The sequence below is a fragment of the Malaclemys terrapin genome, chromosome 7, assembly GCF_027887155.1.
Source record: "Malaclemys terrapin pileata isolate rMalTer1 chromosome 7, rMalTer1.hap1, whole genome shotgun sequence".
Lineage (NCBI taxonomy): Eukaryota > Metazoa > Chordata > Testudines > Emydidae > Malaclemys > Malaclemys terrapin.
In genome coordinates, this window is record NC_071511.1 from 111,739,950 (window position 1) to 111,758,379 (window position 18,430).

Sequence of the window (18,430 nt, forward strand, 5' to 3'; positions counted from 1 at the left end):
AAATCAGAACCTTGAATTAGAGGCAATAAAAATAATGTGAAACCTTTTAAATATACTGAAATAATTAGAAATAGGACTCATATACATGCAAACCAAAGAGGCAGAATTTGGGGAAGATACAACGGGGAAGGAGGAAGAAGAATGCCATCTTTGAGGATATGTTTAAAACATGGTTAAGCTCTGTCCACACTGCAAGATGGGAGTGTGTTTTAACAGCATCAATGGACTACTGTACCGCATATGAGGTACCCAGACAGTCAATTTTGATTTTGTAATCTAGACAGCACCAGAATAGGAGGATAGAAAGAAAGGCACGTTTTACAAGAAAGTGAGGCGAAAAACAGGATGGGTGGGAAGCAGAGAGATGCATCAAACATCAAAGGAGAAAATTCAGCTAACCCCAAGTTTCCCACCCATACATAGCTCTGTACTGCTTTTAACTGTAGAAAATCCCTGTACAAGTTGGTGTAGTTATTTCTGATTATTGGTCCAGGCCAAGTGCTTGGAAAAAACTTACTGGTCCTGAAAATATTGTATTGGTTCATTGAAGTGTTTCTAGACTAGCAGGTTGAGACACTGAGCCTTAAAAATACCCCCAAAACACATACATTCTGATTACCATCAAGGTGGCCTCCAATGACTAGAAGTGGGACAAGTCTCCAGTGTAGACAAGGCCTTGAAGTCAAAGTCAATAGAATTATTTACCTTACAACTCCCCCTTGCCCCTCAGTCTAGCAGTGCCTTTTTTGGGGGGGTGGGGAGTGGGGACCTGAATCTCTCAATCCAGGACCCTCAGACCAGCATCATTTCTAATCCTTGCATTCTCTCGAGAGGAAAATCAACAGAAGAGAGCTTCCCCTCCTACCAGTCTAATGCTAGTTAACAAGTTATTTGTATATATGGTGTTTTTTCAGTTAGGTGAACAGCTGCTATGATTTTAAGTTTAATCAATAGGACACCTAGAGCTTTTTAGAGGCTGTAGAAGAGCAACTCACCAACCACTGCAGAGTGTAACAGCATCTTCCCCTCGTCTGGTACCTCCTCTTGACAGCTGTTCCAGCCCTGTCTGCTCCTTCTTGCAACTCAGCCTTCCAACTAGGGCACATTCTCAGATCCATCCCCCATCTGGGTAACAAAGTCCCACAAAACAATAGTTCAGTGGCCTTACACCAGGTCTTTGGCCCAGCTCTAGACGCCTTACATTACACTCTCGACATCAGGGGGCCTTCACCCTACCTTTCTTGGCATAGGGGAACCCAGGGCCCTAAGCTCCAGTACAGGGATCCTGTAACAAGCAGCTATGGTCAATTCCTCAAACGTAACTACCTCTCTAGCCTACTTCCTACCTAAGCCTGTCTAGGGCCTAGACCCTTTTCCTCAGCCCCCTCCCAGGCTCACACCTCTACAGAGTTCTTTCTAGCCCCTGTACCAAGCAATACCTCCTACATTTTTTTTTCCATGGAGGCGTAGCTCCTTTTTACCTCTCCTATGACTGTGTTTTATTACTCTTTTCTCTGGAAACCCAATACCCTAGGCTACCTCCTTACAACCTTACCCTTTTGTCAAGGCTCAGCCCATGAGCTCACACCTCTCTCCTACACCTTTGCTAAAAGATCCTCCTCCAGAGAAAGTCCCCAAAACTACTCTTCCCCTAAACCACCTTCTTAGTGTCCTCAAGTCCTTCCTTTATTAGGAACTCAGCTCCCTTCTAGCTGGGACTCATCTTTAATTCAGCCTTGCAGACTCTCCACGACTGGGCCTACTACTAAATTGGACCCGGCCCACCCTTCGGTTACCACCATATTCACTAATTGCACTCTAGATCCAGTTAACCCTTTCTGTGCCAGTGTGGGATATACACCCTGTGATGTTTCACTCCATATTCTTTATGAAAATATGCTTCTAAGATGGATATGACATAACTGAGATTTACTGTATGCAAGATGGCTCATGTAAGATATCATTGGAAAGGTTATGATTTACTGAATGTGATTATCCAATGTGTGTGCCTGTATCATTTCTGTATCTGAAGTTAGGAATATTGACTATGTATCTGTATTTCAAATGTGTTCCTTTGGGTGTCACCCCCAACTAGCCCTTCAGAAGGCAGAGGGGGGATATGATTGCTCTCTTTAAATATATCAGAGGAATAAATACCAGGGAGGGAGAGGAATTATTTCAGCTCAGTACTAATGTGGACACGAGAACGAATGGATATAAACTGGCCGTGGGGAAGTTTAGGCTTGAAATTAGACGGAGGTTTCTAACCGTCAGAGGGGTGAAATATTGGAACAGCCTTCCGAGGGAAACGGTGGGGGCAAAGGACCTGTCTGGATTTAAGATTAAGCTAGATAAGTTTATGGAGGGAATGGTTTAATGGAATAACATGATTTTAGTCAAATGAACAGCGTGCCATCGCTGGTAAATAGTATCAATGGCCAATGAGGGTCTGGCTGGAGAATCTTACCTACATGCTCGGGGTTCTACTGATCGCCATATTTGGGGTCGGGAAGGAATTTTCCTCCAGGGTAGATTGGCAGAGTCCCTGGAGGTTTTTCGCCTTCCTCCGCAGCATGGGGCAGGGGTCGCTAGCTGGAGGATTCTCTGCTACTTGAAGTCTCTAAACCACAGGATTTGGGGACTTCAACAGCAGAGTCAAGGGAAAGGGGTTGGGACGGCTTTGTGGCCTGCATCATGCGGGAGGTCAGACCTTTGAGTCTATGAGTCTAGGTACAACATGGAAAAACCAGACAGGGCTAATGGCCCATTAGCAAAGACAATGGACTGTGAAAGAGCTTAGTCTTCCTGTGGTCGCTCCAGACAGGCTACGAGTAATGGCTGCCACAGCCCTGCAAAGACATGGGTCTGAATCACCTGGTACCGGACCCATCCCTGGGAATGCCAGTGTTCTTCCACTGGGAGACAAAGGGTTCCCCCGCCATACACAAGAGCTATATAAGGCAGGGGAGTGACATCATTATGGTTCTCCTCTGCCTCCCCACCCAAAGAGATACTGAAAGACACCGGGAACCAACAACTGAACTGAGGGGAGAAGGGTTGAACGGAACCCAGGCTAGGAGAGTGTCCAGTCTGTGAGTGGAAATACCTGAAATCTCCAGCTTCAGGCCAGTGCAGCTGCCTTTCAAGACTTTCTATAATCTACCTGTAAAAATATTTAGAGTGAGAAATTAAATTTTGTAACCTGTTTCTTAAGTATATTGAGCTTAGATTGCATATTTTTTATTTGCTCAGTAATCTGCTTTGTTCTATCTTTTTATATTCACTTAAAATTCACTTTTTGTAGTTAATGAGCGTATTTCTTGTTTATAATATAACCCTGTTTGTATAATTCACAATTGGAGGGGGGGTAAGAGGCAGTGTATATCTTCCTCCACATTGAGGGAGGAGGCGGATTTCATAATATATCTTTAGGTCTGCATTCTAAGGGAGGCGGACACCTGAGTGCTGGGGCAAGTCCCTTAAGCTGAGCCTTCCCAGAACTGATCTCAATGTCTATTTTGTTCTTCAGTTGGGTGTAGCCCTGCCTGTGTGTGTGCTGAAGGAGGCTTACTAGCCTGGCTCTGCAAGACAGGTAAAAAGGGTGCCCAGGCTAGCTCAGTGGTATCTCAGCACATCAGGTGGTATTCTAAGGGGGGCAACCCATCACACACCCCATCACAAGAGGCCATATTTTACTGTTGTTTAAATCTAATGCAATATGGAGTTTTAAAGTGCAGGTTGATGGTGAAAAATCCCATATTACAGGCAGGGGTGAAAATAAGCCGGTACCTTATGGTGTACCAGTAAGAGCCGGTACATGGCCAACCGTACCAGCAAGGGGCAGCTTCCCTGGGGCCCTGCAATTTAAAAGGGCCTGGGGCTCCCGGCAGCCGCTACCATGGGGCTCTGGCGGTGATTTAAAGGGCCTGGGGCTCCTGGCTGCTGCCTGAGCCCCCGGCCCTTTAAATCGCTGCTGGAGTCCTGGGGTAGTGGCAGCGGCCAAGAGCCCGGGCCCTTTAAATTGCCGCGGGCCACGCTGAAGGGTTGGCTGGGGGAGTCTGGCTCCAGCCCCGCCCCCTTCCACCTGAGGCCCCACCTCTTTTTCAGGACCTCGGCCGCCCTGTGTATCAGTAAGTCCCTTAAGTTACTTTCACCCCTGATTACAGGTGACTATATTGGCCACCTAACCCACCCATTATTTTACCATCTTCCTGCATGTGCTATTTTCGCAGGTAGCAAATAGTGATGATTGTCAGCCCCTTACTAGAATTTCTTTCCCATACAACTTCCCCGCATATGTAACAGAGGCTAACTAAAAAGGGTCTAATGAGCAGAACACTCACGTCACCATATATTACTAAACAAACAAGACCATATCCTTCTCCCGGGGAAGCACTCACAATTTGGGCTGTGAGTACTTGTCTGGGGTGCATGGGGGGGAGGGAGGGAGTAATTTCTGTCTAGGTTTTATTACAGCCCTTAGCATAGTGTCAGAGTGCCTTAAATATTTGGGAATACAGTGATAATAAATAGTATAAGGAACATTTTAGGAAGCCCAACTGTGACAGACAGCCATCCCTTTGTGGCACAACCTGCCCCTGCAGGTATTGTTCCCTTAGTTCCTCCTTGGTTATAACAAGAAATTATTTCAAGGCCAGAACCCTTCAACCATGATCTCCCCTTTGTGTGGTTTCATTTATTAGATCTCTTACAGCATATCAAATTTGTTTTTAGTACTTCGAGTCCAACCTTTGTTCCCTCTCGATTCAGGGTTTCCCACAACCCTCCTTCTGGACCTGTGCAATACTTCAGATAGGTAGTTTTCCCTCTTTGAGCCAGGAGTCCCAGAGCCCTTTTTCTGGAGTGTATCTGATGCTTTCCATCAGCTCTTCCTCTTATGTGAGGCATCTCACAGCTCTGTTTCTGGGATGTGTGCTGATAACTCAAGTGGGTTTTCCTTCCTTGGGTCAGGAATCCCACAGTGCTCCTTCTAAGGTCTGTGTGGGATAATTTAGGCTGGCTAAAGCCCTCAATCAGCTTTTTCCGAGCTTTTCGTCCTCTTTGCCTTTGCCACCCAGCAGGCAGGCCGCAAGCAAACTCCCCCTTTAGATCTCTGGAGGCTTCTCTCTTATTACTAGGCCTGGCCTAATTTAGCCACATGTGGCTACAGTACTATAATCCCTCCCCTTTCCCTAAGGAGAGCTGAGTCACACCAGCTAGTCACCACATCATATTTTCGTGTCCCTTTTGTACCCTCTTCCCACTCTCAGGTCTTCTTTCATTCCTCTTTCCTTATGATCTGAACTGCCTTCCCACCCAGGTTTGGCAAGTGTGGATTTTCCGAGGCAGGGAGCGGTGGCAGTCCAGGCTTTCCATAGAGCAAGGGTGGCCAACTTGAGATGGGGTGTAGTGATTGGGTTTAGGTCTTGTGCAGGATGTGGTATGGTTGAATCAATGGTTTCTTTGCAGCATGGGGGAGTTAGGGTGGAAGGGTCAAATTCAGGCTTTCCCCCCAGGATGGAGCATTAGATGTGGGGTAGGTTCAGGCCTCCCACAGCGTGAAGAGGAGCTGGATTCCCTGGGCGAGTTTGGGATGGGTGAAACCAGGATGCAGTGGGACTCAGTCTTCCCCAGGGTGCAGTAAGGTGGCTCTCCCCTGGGTTGCATTTGGGCTTTTTCAGCGTGCAGGGGAAAGGGAGATCCGTGCTGGTGGACCTCCTGTGAGTAAGAGCTGGACAGGTGGATCCTCCTACTAAGTTCAGACTCAGGGTGCGGGGTGGGTGGCTCCCAGGCTCAGCTCATCTCAGGGTGGGTGGCTCCCCAGGGGCACTGCAGGGAGCCAAGGGCCCACCCGCTAAGCTCTAGCTCAGGGCTCGCTCTCTGTGAAACCTGCCGCCCTGGGCGACCTGATTCACACCGCCCGGCTCTGCCAGCCCGCCCCGCAGCGGTAGCCAGGCCGGTTCCGCCCCCTGCGCGGCGGCCCCGCCCCGCTCCCGGCTTTGCAGCGCCGCTGGCCGGGCCCGCCTGTCACTCAGCCGCCCCGAAGATGGCTGCTGCCCTGCGAAGGTTGCTGAGGCCCTCGGTGAGTGTGTGGGCTCCGCTCCCGCCCCAGCCCCAGCCCGGCGCAGGCCAGCGGCCCCCGCTCTGCCGGGCACGTGGGGCCCCCTGGCTGCAGGGCGCTCGGGGGCCGGGAGGCCAGTGTCTGGTGCACTGAGCCCCTTTCGTTGCAGGGCTCCGGGATGGGTAGGTCATCCCGCCCCCAATCCGGGGGGCACGGGACTCCCCCCAGCCCGTGCACGCTGCATGCTCCCGGCCGGCCCTGAGCCCCCCGCTCCTGCACGTGCTGAATCTCTGCCCTCTCTCCTTCCAGATAACCCGAGCAACTCCCTTCTCCTGGGGGGCCTGTGCGGCTGCCCTGCGGCCCCCTGTTCCTGCTGCTGGCGCCGCCGGGAGGAAGTGCACGGCTCAGGCAGAACTGCCCCTTCCCCGGCTCCATTTCAGCACCAGTAAGTCAGAGTCGCCTCGCCAAGAAGAGTCAGCCGCCCTAGCGCATGGCGGGCAAGCGGGTGCTTCTGCCGGGGCTCCCACGTGGGTGGGACTGAACAGCCGCAGGGGTTACAGTGTAGCTCGGAGCAGATCACTGGGGCTTGTGGATCAATCACACGCCTGCAAAATCCATTCCCCTCCGGCTTCCGTCTCTCTCTCTAACTTCTTCACTTGTAAAGTAGCCCTTCATCCTAATCTGATGTGGGGATGCTGAACTGGTGGTCTAAAAAGGTGACCTCTTGCTGGAGACAATGAGCAGGGCAGGGTTGGACTGAATACTCTTGGAATGGTAACGTCCCCTGCAGATCTGCAAAAAAAATCTGCAATTTCACAGTTGTGAAATGTTGTTCTTTGTCTGGATAATATGCAGGCAAAGTGACTAAAGTTTTTCTCTGTACAGGATTAAGTTGGAAAGCATACACTTCTAAAATGTCACGTTTGTACACTGAGTATCTTTGTTTCTCAAACGTGTAACCTCCCCCCCCCTCCATTGCTATAACATAAAAAGGCAAAAAAAATTCCTAACATAATATGATGAGCACAAATAAATATATTGCTACTACAATATGGTGGATCTTGAGCCATTAAATGAAAGTTGATTCAAAGTTGTCAAAATTCCTATACACTACTCTGGTTGATTAACTTATTTAATAGTTTAAAAGTATCTGTGTCCATTACATACAGCAGTGGCTCTCAACCTTTCCAGACTACTTTACCCCTTTCAAGAGTCTGATTTGTCTTGTGTACCCCCAAGTTTCACCTCACTTAAAAACTTGCACAATCAGACATAAAAATACAAGTGTCACAGCACACTATTACTGAAAAATTGCTTACTTTCTCATTTTTACTATATAATTATAAAATAAATCAATTGGAATATAACTATTGTACTTACATTTCAGTGTATAGTATACACAGTAGTATAAACAAATCATTGTCTATAAAATTTTAGTTTGTACTGACTTTGCTAGTGCTTTTTATGTAGCCTATTGTAAAACTAGGCAAATATCTAGATGAGTTGATGTATCTCCTGGAAGACTCCTCTGAGTATGGTTGAAAACCACTGACATACAGTATGATTCATTCTTTCTAGGTTCTTCAAGGTTTGTTCCTGCCGTTACTCAACATGCCCCATATTTTAAAGGAACAGCTGTTGTCAATGGAGAGTTCAAAGAATTGAGCCTAGATGACTTTAAGGGAAAATATCTGGTACTTTTCTTCTACCCTTTGGATTTGTGAGTGTAACATTTTTTACAAAAAATATTATCTAGACTCCTGCTCAATCACACAGAAACAGCATGTTTAGGGTTTCTATCTCTACCAACATTTCATTTGACCTTGTCCTGGGTATCCTTGTCAAGCAGAAAGCATGTCTGTTTCTAGAGTGTGAATGATAACAGTCGGGGAGGAGATCGTTTCATACTGCAACAATAGTTCTGTTGGCTCATTTTGAGTGTAAAGCTGGGAACAAATCCTGTTGCCTCTGGTGGGCCTCCAGTGCTTCAGAACAGAATTGGCTCCACTGTATAGGGGGATCCTGGTTGCAGAGAACTCCTCTGCCTGTGCGCCTTGGAGTTCTGAGTCACATAAAGGGGTTTACTTAGGGGTGGGCTATGGCAAAGCTGATAGATCTGTGATTAAGCGGCTCCAGTAAACAAAAACTGTTCAGAATGGGAGTTTTGGGTTGCAACTCGCATGAAGTCCTAAGCCCACAATAATAGCTGTGGAGTAGCTCTGCTGGTGGGGTAGCTGGGAGAGGATTCCATTTTCAGTCCCTCCATCCACGTTCCTCGAATGTAGAACTTTTCTGCAAAATCTGTTCACTAAGAGCTAGCAGAATGAGAATTCATGAAAATGACTTGCTTGTTGAAAATGTAGACACAAATAATCAGTGTACTATTTAACTGCAATTGCTGTTTTTCTGAGACTTGTTGAAACTGATTCAGCTACTTGAAAACTTGAATCAGTGATGAAACAGAACTGTAAAACATGCTACATAAGTAATACAGCAATGTGTTTTGTGCCTGGAAACCAGTGTTTCCTCGTTCTTTTAAAACTTCTTTGTGAAGCTTAGGTCTGGAATAATTACAACTTACTTACTTTCTTTTATTTACTACCCTTCTCTTCCCACCCAGCACTTTTGTATGCCCGACAGAAATTGTGGCTTTCAGTGACAAAGCTAATGAATTTAGAGATGTGAACTGTGAGGTCGTTGCTGTATCTGTGGATTCTCACTTTTGTCATCTGGCCTGGATAAATACACCACGAAAGGTATGAGTCACATGGCTGTTTTCTCACTAACAGCACTTTGGAGAGTGCTATTGAGAAGTTGTGTAAAATCCTGTATTTGCTCATGCAAAGAGGCTGATTGCCTTCAAAAGAGCACTTCAGCTAGGATTCAACTCTGCAAACCCTTACTATCAAGCATAAATTTCCACTATACTTTTTGAATAATCTTTCTCTAATTGAACACAAGTACATAGAGAGGCATTTCCTAAATATTCAACGTGCATACGTTTACGGTAGTTTATTTTAGGACAGGCCTAAAAAAAGAAAGCAAACAAGAAGAAGGAATTACCTGATTGTAGCATTTGACAGCTTTTCTATGTGAGTATATTTAATATGAGATCTAATTTTAAGTATTAAACTTTGATGCACTATCTTCCTCATCCAGTTCTTTTAAAATAAAAAATGTGGAGACAGATAATAGTTCAAAAGTATAAGGCTCAAAAACTTCTTTGCCATATTTAGCTAATAACTAACTTCTGTGTTTGAAGTAATAACACAACCAGATACTTTGTTTTCCTGTCCAATATATGTCTGAGTACTCTTGAAGCTTACACAGTGTGACTGTGTAAATGTTAACTTCTGAGTAAAACATATAATGCATATTCTATTTATGAGATGCCTTAAATAAAGGCAATTATTACTTGTGATCTTGTACATAAAATTTAGTAGTTACTACATATCTCTGCTGTGTATGTGTAACTAGTAAGTAGTTAATCAGTAGCTAACTTCTTTCTGATTTAATTGAAACAAAGAATAATAGGCTTGTTAGGAGATTTATAGCATCAGCTGAAAGCTACTGAAATTCCTAACAACCTCGTTTAAGACACAAAAAAGCTTAAAACTTCTTGTGTAATAAGATGGTGCACTTAACTCCTTGAGAGAAGGAGGAAGTGCTAGGGAGGACTTGTTCTTACTGTCCGGTCTCTTAACATTTAGTAATGCCAAAATGATGTTGGTCTTCTGCCAGTAACTAAACTAGAAAACCTAATGGGGCAGTTCAAAAAAAGCTCATATCTGATGTCTTCAGTTGTTGCTAACATGGTTATATGGAAATGCTTCATTGTGTTTATACCTCCTAGCAAAAGTGTACCTAGGTTAGGACCAGTCTGAGGCTATGTATAATTGCAGATTCCTGTGAAGGCCCACAAGCTGATGTTGCTTTCTTCTGTGTGTGTGTGGGTTAGTGGGTGGGTTATTTTGTAATATGCAAACAGAAGAGAAAGCTAATTTTGTTAAAGTCTGTCATGCCTAATATACTTGGACAAAGAAGTTTGTATTCATATTTAACAAAGTTGGACCAAAACTCCAAAATGCGAATATTGGCTTTGATTTATAACTTTACGTGTGCAATAGTACTTGGCACCTGTTTCATCCAGAGGTCTCAAAGCACTCTATAAAGGTGGGAAAGTATTCTTCCCATGGTGCCTTTGCAAGAAATGGAGGTTCCGAGAAACAAAGGCCTTGATTTCTTTAACGCTTATGTGAGTAAAGTTATGCACATGTATGAGTAGTTCTGTCATGGATAGGTACGTGCAGAATCAGGGTCTATGTGATTGCCTAAGGTTGCACACTGGTTCATTGACAGTGCCAGGAATAGAAAAGCTAACAGATTCATCAGTCTTGTTTCAAGGATAGGTTATCCTTTGGCGGTCAAAATGTTGCACAATTCAGTACACTCTCTCACTCGACTGCCCAAATATAGGAAAATATGTGCTTTAAATACTGAATCTATTTACATACAGAAAACAGAATATCTTTGACATAATCTAACTGTTTGGAAATAAATGTTACTAGCATGAAAAAAAATGCAAACGTCTGTACTTATACGTGGATATTCAGTTTCTATAATAAAGTGACATCTTTCTTAGTAGATCATGTGTAATAGATGCTCTTTTATTTAATTAAAGTGATCACCTAGTGCATAAGGGGAAATAATTTCCCCCAGAATCTTCCCATTGCTGTTACGGGTGGTCTAGTACCTGCTGTATCAGGTCTGAAAATCATCAGTGTAGAAGGGCTTCGTGTTCAGGGAGGTGGGTTTTTTAAAAACAGCAATTAAGTTTGCTCAAAGCATGTGAACTAATTATACCATGTTAGGAGCCTAGTTTAATAAAGGCTCAAGAATGAACGTTTTATCAGTGCTGTGACTCCTGAAGGGAACTCCTAATAGGCAGTGATGCAATGAAAATAAAAAACTAAACCGATATTCAGTCTTCACTCTTATTACGCTCAAACTTACCTTTCTGTTATTTATTTCTACTAGAGTGGTGGCTTGGGCCATATGAATATCCCGCTTCTGTCAGACCTGACAAAACAAATCTCCCGAGATTATGGTGTGCTGTTAGAAGGACCTGGTCTAGCACTAAGGTAGGACCTTGTTCTCTGGTCACCTCTACTGTTCCCTAGTTATGACAGTGCCAAGTTTAAAACTGCATGGGCCATATTGTACTCCCTTTCCCCTCAAAAATCTGGGTAAGGGTGAAACACAGCTTGTCAAACTGGCTCGTTTTGCAGTTTCTGTAGAGGGTTATAGAAGGTGGGGGAAGGGTATATGGCCTTATGGAGAGGTCAGGGTGTGAAGCCTCTGGAACTTATCTATCCAGGAACACTTCTGAGGAAAGAATGTTCTGTTCTGTTCTTGAGACTCTCGTAACCCAATGCTTGCTCTCTTCCCTATCTCTCTGGAGGATGGGGGGAAGGAGAGGGGGAGGATAGGTTAGAGTAGTACTAATATTTATGCATAGCTCCATGCAATTTTGAGGCGGTCAAGCAGCACAGAGGCTCAATTCTCCCCCTTCTTGAATGCCCATGGATTCCTAGCTGCACATGTCTGGCACAGCAAGATTTGCCACATGATGGCAAGGAAGAAAGCATGCTACTTGGCTCTGCTTTGTACTTTCCCCGCTCTGAGGACCCTTTCTGACCCTCTGTATTTGGGGACGCATTAATTCTATTTCTCGTTGCTATATAGTAATAGAGAGCAATAGTGATCTCAGAGCTCTCTTTAACTCTGCTTCATAACCCTTTTGTTTATTTAAAAAAAAAAAAACAACTTTTTGTCTAAATTATTGGCTAGGTAGGAACTTGAATATTTGTTACCAAATCTAATTAATTCCACCACTTTAGTAGTTTGCGGGTGAAATTGAGATGTTCTTTTAAATGCATAACCAGCTATCCTTGTAACTAGGAATTAGACTAAATCCTGTATTCTATATGCAGATGAGACTCAAAGTAGCACCTTAAATGGATTTTGGGGTGCCTCAAAATAATAGGGAGAAGTGCTTTCAGTACCTGGAAAGCATGGGTGGGATTAATGCTCGGATTACACTTTTGTAATCAGCATCTTTAGTTCTGACTATTGTCGTTACTTCTTCTTAGCTATCTTATTGTGCAAAAAGTACACATTAGCAAATATTGTACAAATGTTCCATACACTGGGGTATGAGTGATTTAGAATAACTTCACCTCTGTGAAATAGATTTCAGCATGCACAAGAAACAAGACACAGAATTCATATTGCAGAGGTTCAAAACATCTTTGTTCATATACAGAGGTCTCTTCATCATTGATCCTAATGGAATCATCAAGCATCTGAGTATCAATGATCTCCCTGTTGGCCGCAGTGTGGAAGAGACCCTTCGCTTGGTGAAGGCATTCCAGTACGTGGAAACTCATGGAGAGGTTTGCCCAGCAAACTGGACTCCAGAGTCCCCTACGGTATGTGTTGGTTAAGTATTGCCATCCAAAATATGGACCCAATCCTGGAAAATGTCCCACCTTTTTGCATGGAAAGTCTGAAGACTGGGCACTATAATATGAAAGAACTCATTAACTTACAAGTCTTTTAAGTTTTCATTGTATGAATTGATGCCCTCAGTCTGAATCACTTAAAGTGCAGTCACGATACTAGAAGTTACATGTGGAGAAAACATTCACATTTTGTATTCTTTTGAGAGTACAAAATCCCTCCCTCTACCCAACACGTATGAGTACATGCAGTCTTCACTTGCTTCCCATATTAACTGTCATGACAGTCTGCCTGGATTGTCTTGATTTGCCTTGTGTTTTGTATCAGTTTAAATTAGGGCTATCAAATGATTTTTAAATATCACAATTCATCGTGAGATTAAAAAAGATAGTTGCGATTAATCACAGTTTTAATGCACTGTCAAACAGTAATAGAATACCAATTTACATTTATTATAAATATTTTGGATGTTTTTCTACATTTTCAAATATATTGATTTCAATTATAACACAGAATAGGAAGTATACAGTGCTCACTTTATATTTTGTTACAAATATTTGCAGTGTAAAAATGTGCAATCTATAAGTTGAAGAATGAAGGACTATACAAATGTTTAGCATAGCTGGCATATAAATACCTTGCAATGCCAGCTACAGCAGTGCCAATGTGAGCGCTTGTTCTCATTTTCAAGTGACTTTGTAAATAAATGGGCAGCATTATCTCCTGTAAATGTAAAAAAAAACTTGTTTGTCTTAGCAATTGACTGAACAAGAAGTTGGCTGAGTGGACTTTTTGTTTTTGAGTGCAGTTATGTGGGGAAAATACCTACATTTGTAAGTTGTACTTTCACAATAAAGAGATTGCACTACAATACTTGTATGTGGTGAATTGAAAAATACTATCTCTTGTTTCTCTTCTACAGTGCAAGTATTTTAAAGAAAAAAGTGAGCACTGTACACTTTGTTCTGTGTTGTAATTGAAATAAATATATTTGAAAATGTAGAAAAATATCAAAAATATTTATAATAAATTTAAACTGGTATTCTGTTATTGTTTAACAGTGCAATTATAACTGTGATTGATAGTCCTAGTTAAATTTTTTAAACGTCTTGCAGTTACATATTTTTCAGTTTTCTTTTTGCAGCTGAGAAGCCTGCAATTCTGTTAAAATTACTTTGTACATTGCTTCTCATGAGTGAGTGGACGTACAGAAATAACTGTGTGGTTTATTAAAGCATAAAAAGTATTCTTAAATGGAATCTTAAATATAAAGCCATCATTTTTATCTCCTACACTTTGTGTATATACCAACTTGTATAAAACTGTATCTCTTTGTTTACAGATCAAGCCAAGTCCAGAAGCTTCTAAGGAGTACTTTGAAAAAGTGCATAAATAGATCATCAAATACAGCTAGGTGGCAATGAAAGAGTCCTTATTACTGTTACTTAGAAACCATATGCTGGATTTCCTAAGGAAGCAACCATGATTGCATTTAAGTGCAAATTTTTTTTTTTTTTTTTGGTGTTTAAGAAAAATTGTTAAATGCTGAAACATTAAATAGTTACATAATCAACAAATTTTAAATCCTATTCTTGGAGCTGTTTTTTCTCCAGAGAGAGTGCACTGCAGTCCCATATATCTCTATTCAGCCATTCTCTTCTTTACCTCCCCCATGTATATGTGCCTGTGGGAGGGGCAGGAGTACTGGCCTTTCCTTCTTCCTTTTAAGCAGTCTTGGAATAGAAATAGTGCCAGGCTTTCTGTGCACACATGAAAACTGGACGATAGACTCTTGTTTCTGAGAGCTGGAAATACTGAGCTGTAGAGTGGATGATACAGAGAAATATCTAGAATGTGGTTCCCTTTAACTTGTCAATAACTCTTTAGGCAGGGACGGAAGCATTTCTTGTACATATTATGCTCATGTTTTTTTCCAGACTGCTTCCACATGCAAATGTGATTTGGAGGTCGAAGTAACAAATATCTACAATCGTTCAGCTAAGATGTATTGGAATATAGAACATTAAATGAAGAATAACTGCATTCCGTTTAGGAACTGTTGGAGATGTGAACTTAATTCTAATTGTGGTACATTTACTGGCGCTTAATAATTGCTATTTTTGCCTTTTGAAATAGTTGGTCATACACTTAAATTGTCTGTTGCACTAAATGTAGATTTCCAAATATTGTAGTGCTTGATGTGTAATTATGTAGGAAGATTCATTAAGTCTGTTTAAGATTTAATATGGCTTCCTCCTGAAATGATTTTGAGCATATATTTTTTTCTTAAACTATGAAATCATCAATAAATTAATCTTAAAGCAGACTGTCTACAGTGTTGTTCTAACTATCATCTAGGTTGGATGTTCTTTCTCCTCTGCTTACCAGAGACTGGGTGTGGTGTTGCATTAAGTTTTATCTCCCGCAGCCCCACCTACTACCACTTATAAGCTGCTAGTGGCTACAGATAACTGTAGAAGAAACTGGACCATATGTGTGGCAAAGGGAGCAAAGGAATAGCTGCTGAAGAACTGGATAAGTGAAAAGCGACAAAGAGTCCCATGGCACCTTATAGACTAACAGAAATATTGGAGCATAAGCTTTTGTGGGTGAATACCCACTTCGTCAGACGCGTGCATCTTTGACATGCGTCTGATGAAGTGGGTATTCACCCACGAAAGCTTATGCTCCAGTACTTCTGTTAGTCTATAAGGTGCCACAGGACTCTGTCACTTTTTACAGATCCAGACTAACATGGCTACCCCTCTGATATTTGGATAAGTGAAAACTCCTTAAAATCCTGGATAAACAAAATGAATCTATTCAGGAAGAAATAATGTGGAAGAATGAAGGTGGAAGCCTATAAGCGAGCCCAAGTTGGAGCGGTGGATAGCTGGACTAGCTAGTTCTTTGCTAAGAGAATATTGCTCTAAACTGTAATTGACTAATCTGTCAAAATGCTACAGTTACCAATGAAAAAGTCTTCTCTTGTATCATGCAAGAGCAGGTGGAGTGTTCATTTAGGCACATTGACCCGAAGAGAGTGATAGTCAATGACTGAGCTCTTAGCTCTATATACCTACCAAAAATCTTTTTTTCATCCTGTCAAACTTCATATTAGTTTAGTTTTTAATAAGTGTAGCATTAACCAGATATTTGTGAAAATTTAAGACCCTAGTCCTGCAAAGACTTGCACATGCTTCCTCTGTGCATTGTGTACAATCCCATTGACTTCAAATCAGTGCTCTTTGTTTAAATATCAAAATTTTCAAGATAGGAAAAATCTCTACTTCAGGTGTATTCTCAGTTGCTAGAACAGGCATATGGTGAGTCACAGCTGGGTAAATTGGAAGTAATTATGTCTTCTCTAGTTCAACTGTAAACCTTTGTGGCAAGGACTTTCTTACTATGTGTTTCTACAAAACCTGCAATGGGCCCTGATAGTGTTGGGTCTTTTGGGCACTACTGTAATGCAAATACCAAATAATCCTTAGTACTTGATTATACTATATATGTGTTCTCTCCCCTGCTTTTTTATGACCACCAATTTGGCTGTCACTGCTTCGGGCTTGTCTACACTACAGCTCGGGGTCAATCTAAGATACGCAACTTCAGCTACATGAATAACATAGCTGAAGTCGACGTACTTAGATCTACTTACTGCGGTAAGTCGACAGCGGACACTCCTGTCGACTCTGCTTGTGCATCTCATTCTGGTGGAGTACTGGAGTCGATGGGAGAGCGCTCAGCAGTTGATTTATCGCGGCTATACTAGACATAAATTAACCCCCCGGCTGGATCAATCGCTGCCTGCCGATCCAGTCGGTAGTGTAGACAAGCCCTTAGATTCCCCCTGCCCCCCCCACCCCAGAAATACTGTCTGCTGTAGGATAGTGGACATTCTAGTGGTCTTAAAAGCTGTGTGAACAGATACCATGACAGGAGCAGTAACTTTTTTTTTTTTTTTTTTTTTTTTTTTGAGTTATAAACAAATGTCTTCCATGGAAGGGATTTTCTTTAAATTAGTCCATTATTCTCCCCACCACATTCTGCTGTCCCCCTAAAATCAATTAATATTAGACCACAGAATTAGTGAAGAAACTGAAAAGTAATTTCAGCAGTTCCTGGGCCAAGGTGGTGAACCTTTAATCCATAGCAGAAACTAGAGGATTAAAATTGCTGGCATGAAGAGTGCTGGCAGCCCCTCACATAACAGGGAAGTTCACAGTGCAAAAGGATGCTTATAATGTATTAGTTTAATCCAAAATTTAAACCTTAACTGACCAATTTAACTAAAAGGCAGCAGACATGAACAACGCAAATAAGTTCAGTATAAAAAACCAAGCAGACTTGAATTTGGTATTTTGCTGTACGTTTTTCAACTTTGTCTATATCAGGGTTCCTTCCCCACTCTGAACTCTGGGGTACAGATGTGGGGACCTGCATGAAAGACTCCCTAAGCTTATTTTTACCAGCTTAGGTTAAAAACTTTCCCAAGGCACAAATTCTACCTTGAACAGTATGCTGCCACCACCAAGTGAATTAAACAAACATTCAGGGAGGGCCACTTGGAGCCCTATCTTCCCTAAATATCCCCCCAAGCTCCTACACCCTGTTTCCTGGGGAGGCCTCAGAATAATATCCTCACTAATTAGTACAGGTGAACACAGACCCAAACCCTTGGATCTTAAGAACAATGAAAAATCAATCAGGTTCTTAAATGAAGTACTTTAATTAAAGAAAAAGTAAAAGAATTACCTCTGTAAAATCGGGAGAGTAAGTACTTTACAGAATAACAAAAGACTCAAGAACATAGAGGATCTCCCCTCTAGGCAAAACCTTAACGTTACAAACCCAGGAATAAACCTCCCTCTTCCTATAAAGGAAATCACAAGCCAAAATAAAAGTAAGCTAACGCATTCCTTCACTAATACTTACTAATAATAATGGAGTTGGATTGCTTGCTTTCTTGATCTGTCTCCAGCAAAAGCCACAGAACAGACAGACAAAGCCTCCTGCTCCCCCAGATTTGGAAGTATCTTGTCCCCTTATTGGTCCTTTTGGTCAGGTGTCAGCTAGCTTACCTGAACTGCTTAACCCTTTACAGGTAAAAGAGGAATTAACCCTTTACAGGGTAAAGAGGGATTTTATGCTACCCTTAGCTGTATGTGTATGACAGTCTATTTAAAAATAAACCGTGGAAGGCATTTGTGTACAAATAATAAATAAGATAGAGCCAGTTATTACTAGGTTCCCTAATCAGGAATCGGGATACCCAGGGGGGGTCAGTGCAAGGGCCATCTTGTGAGCATGGGGAGGGCAGTTGGTTATGTTATGAGGGGGAGGGCTAGCTCAGTGGTTTGAGCATTAGCCTGCCAAACCCAGGGTTGTGAGTTCAATCCTTGAGGGGGCCATTTAGGGAACTGGGGTAAAAATCTGTCTGGGGATTGGGCCTGCTTTGAGCAGGGGGTTGGACTAGATGACCTCCTGAGGTCCCTTCCAATCCTGATATTCTATGTGATGTTTTGGGAGTGTTCTATTAGTTTTGCCTCTTGTAAAAGGGGCAATGATCCTTTTTTTTAATTAAATGGTGCAAGAGTCAGGGTTCCGCCCCCTCCCCCAAATGGGTTTAGGATCACTAAGCATCCAAATTCCTTTATAATTCAGAAGGAATGAGGTGCCCACCTCCCCATGGTCCTTTTGAAAATCCCCCCCTCTCTGTGTAACTTGGGGTGGGGGGTATCCCGGGCACAGAGGTGTGGCGCACCGAGAATTAACCTAGGGCTGGGGTTGGAGGAAGGGGCTGTCTCTGGCCATGCAGCGGCTTGAGCGGTGGCTTTCCCTCGT

At 42.8% G+C, this 18,430-nt stretch overlaps 1 protein-coding gene across 1 annotated transcript; it reads left to right on the forward strand.

Annotated features, from left to right (window-relative positions):
- The first annotated feature begins 5,973 nt into the window (after positions 1–5,973).
- PRDX3 (peroxiredoxin 3) lies at positions 5,974–14,907 on the forward strand. Its single transcript, XM_054035103.1, has 7 exons — positions 5,974–6,082; positions 6,371–6,506; positions 7,640–7,781; positions 8,682–8,817; positions 11,099–11,202; positions 12,387–12,552; positions 13,926–14,907. The coding sequence occupies exons 1-7, from the start codon at positions 6,047–6,049 to the stop codon at positions 13,977–13,979; spliced, it is 774 nt and encodes a 257-aa protein (XP_053891078.1). The 5' UTR covers positions 5,974–6,046; the 3' UTR covers positions 13,980–14,907.
- Positions 14,908–18,430: the final 3,523 nt, after the last annotated feature.

Bases quoted from the DNA above. Each gene is read 5' to 3' on its own strand.
- PRDX3 (XM_054035103.1), top strand. From the start codon at position 6,047: ATGGCTGCTGCCCTGCGAAGGTTGCTGAGGCCCTCG. The intron at 6,083-6,370 runs GTGAGTGTGTGG...CTCTCCTTCCAG, and splicing joins GAAGGTTGCTGAGGCCCTCG to ATAACCCGAGCAACTCCCTT. The intron at 6,507-7,639 runs GTAAGTCAGAGT...CATTCTTTCTAG, and splicing joins CCGGCTCCATTTCAGCACCA to GTTCTTCAAGGTTTGTTCCT.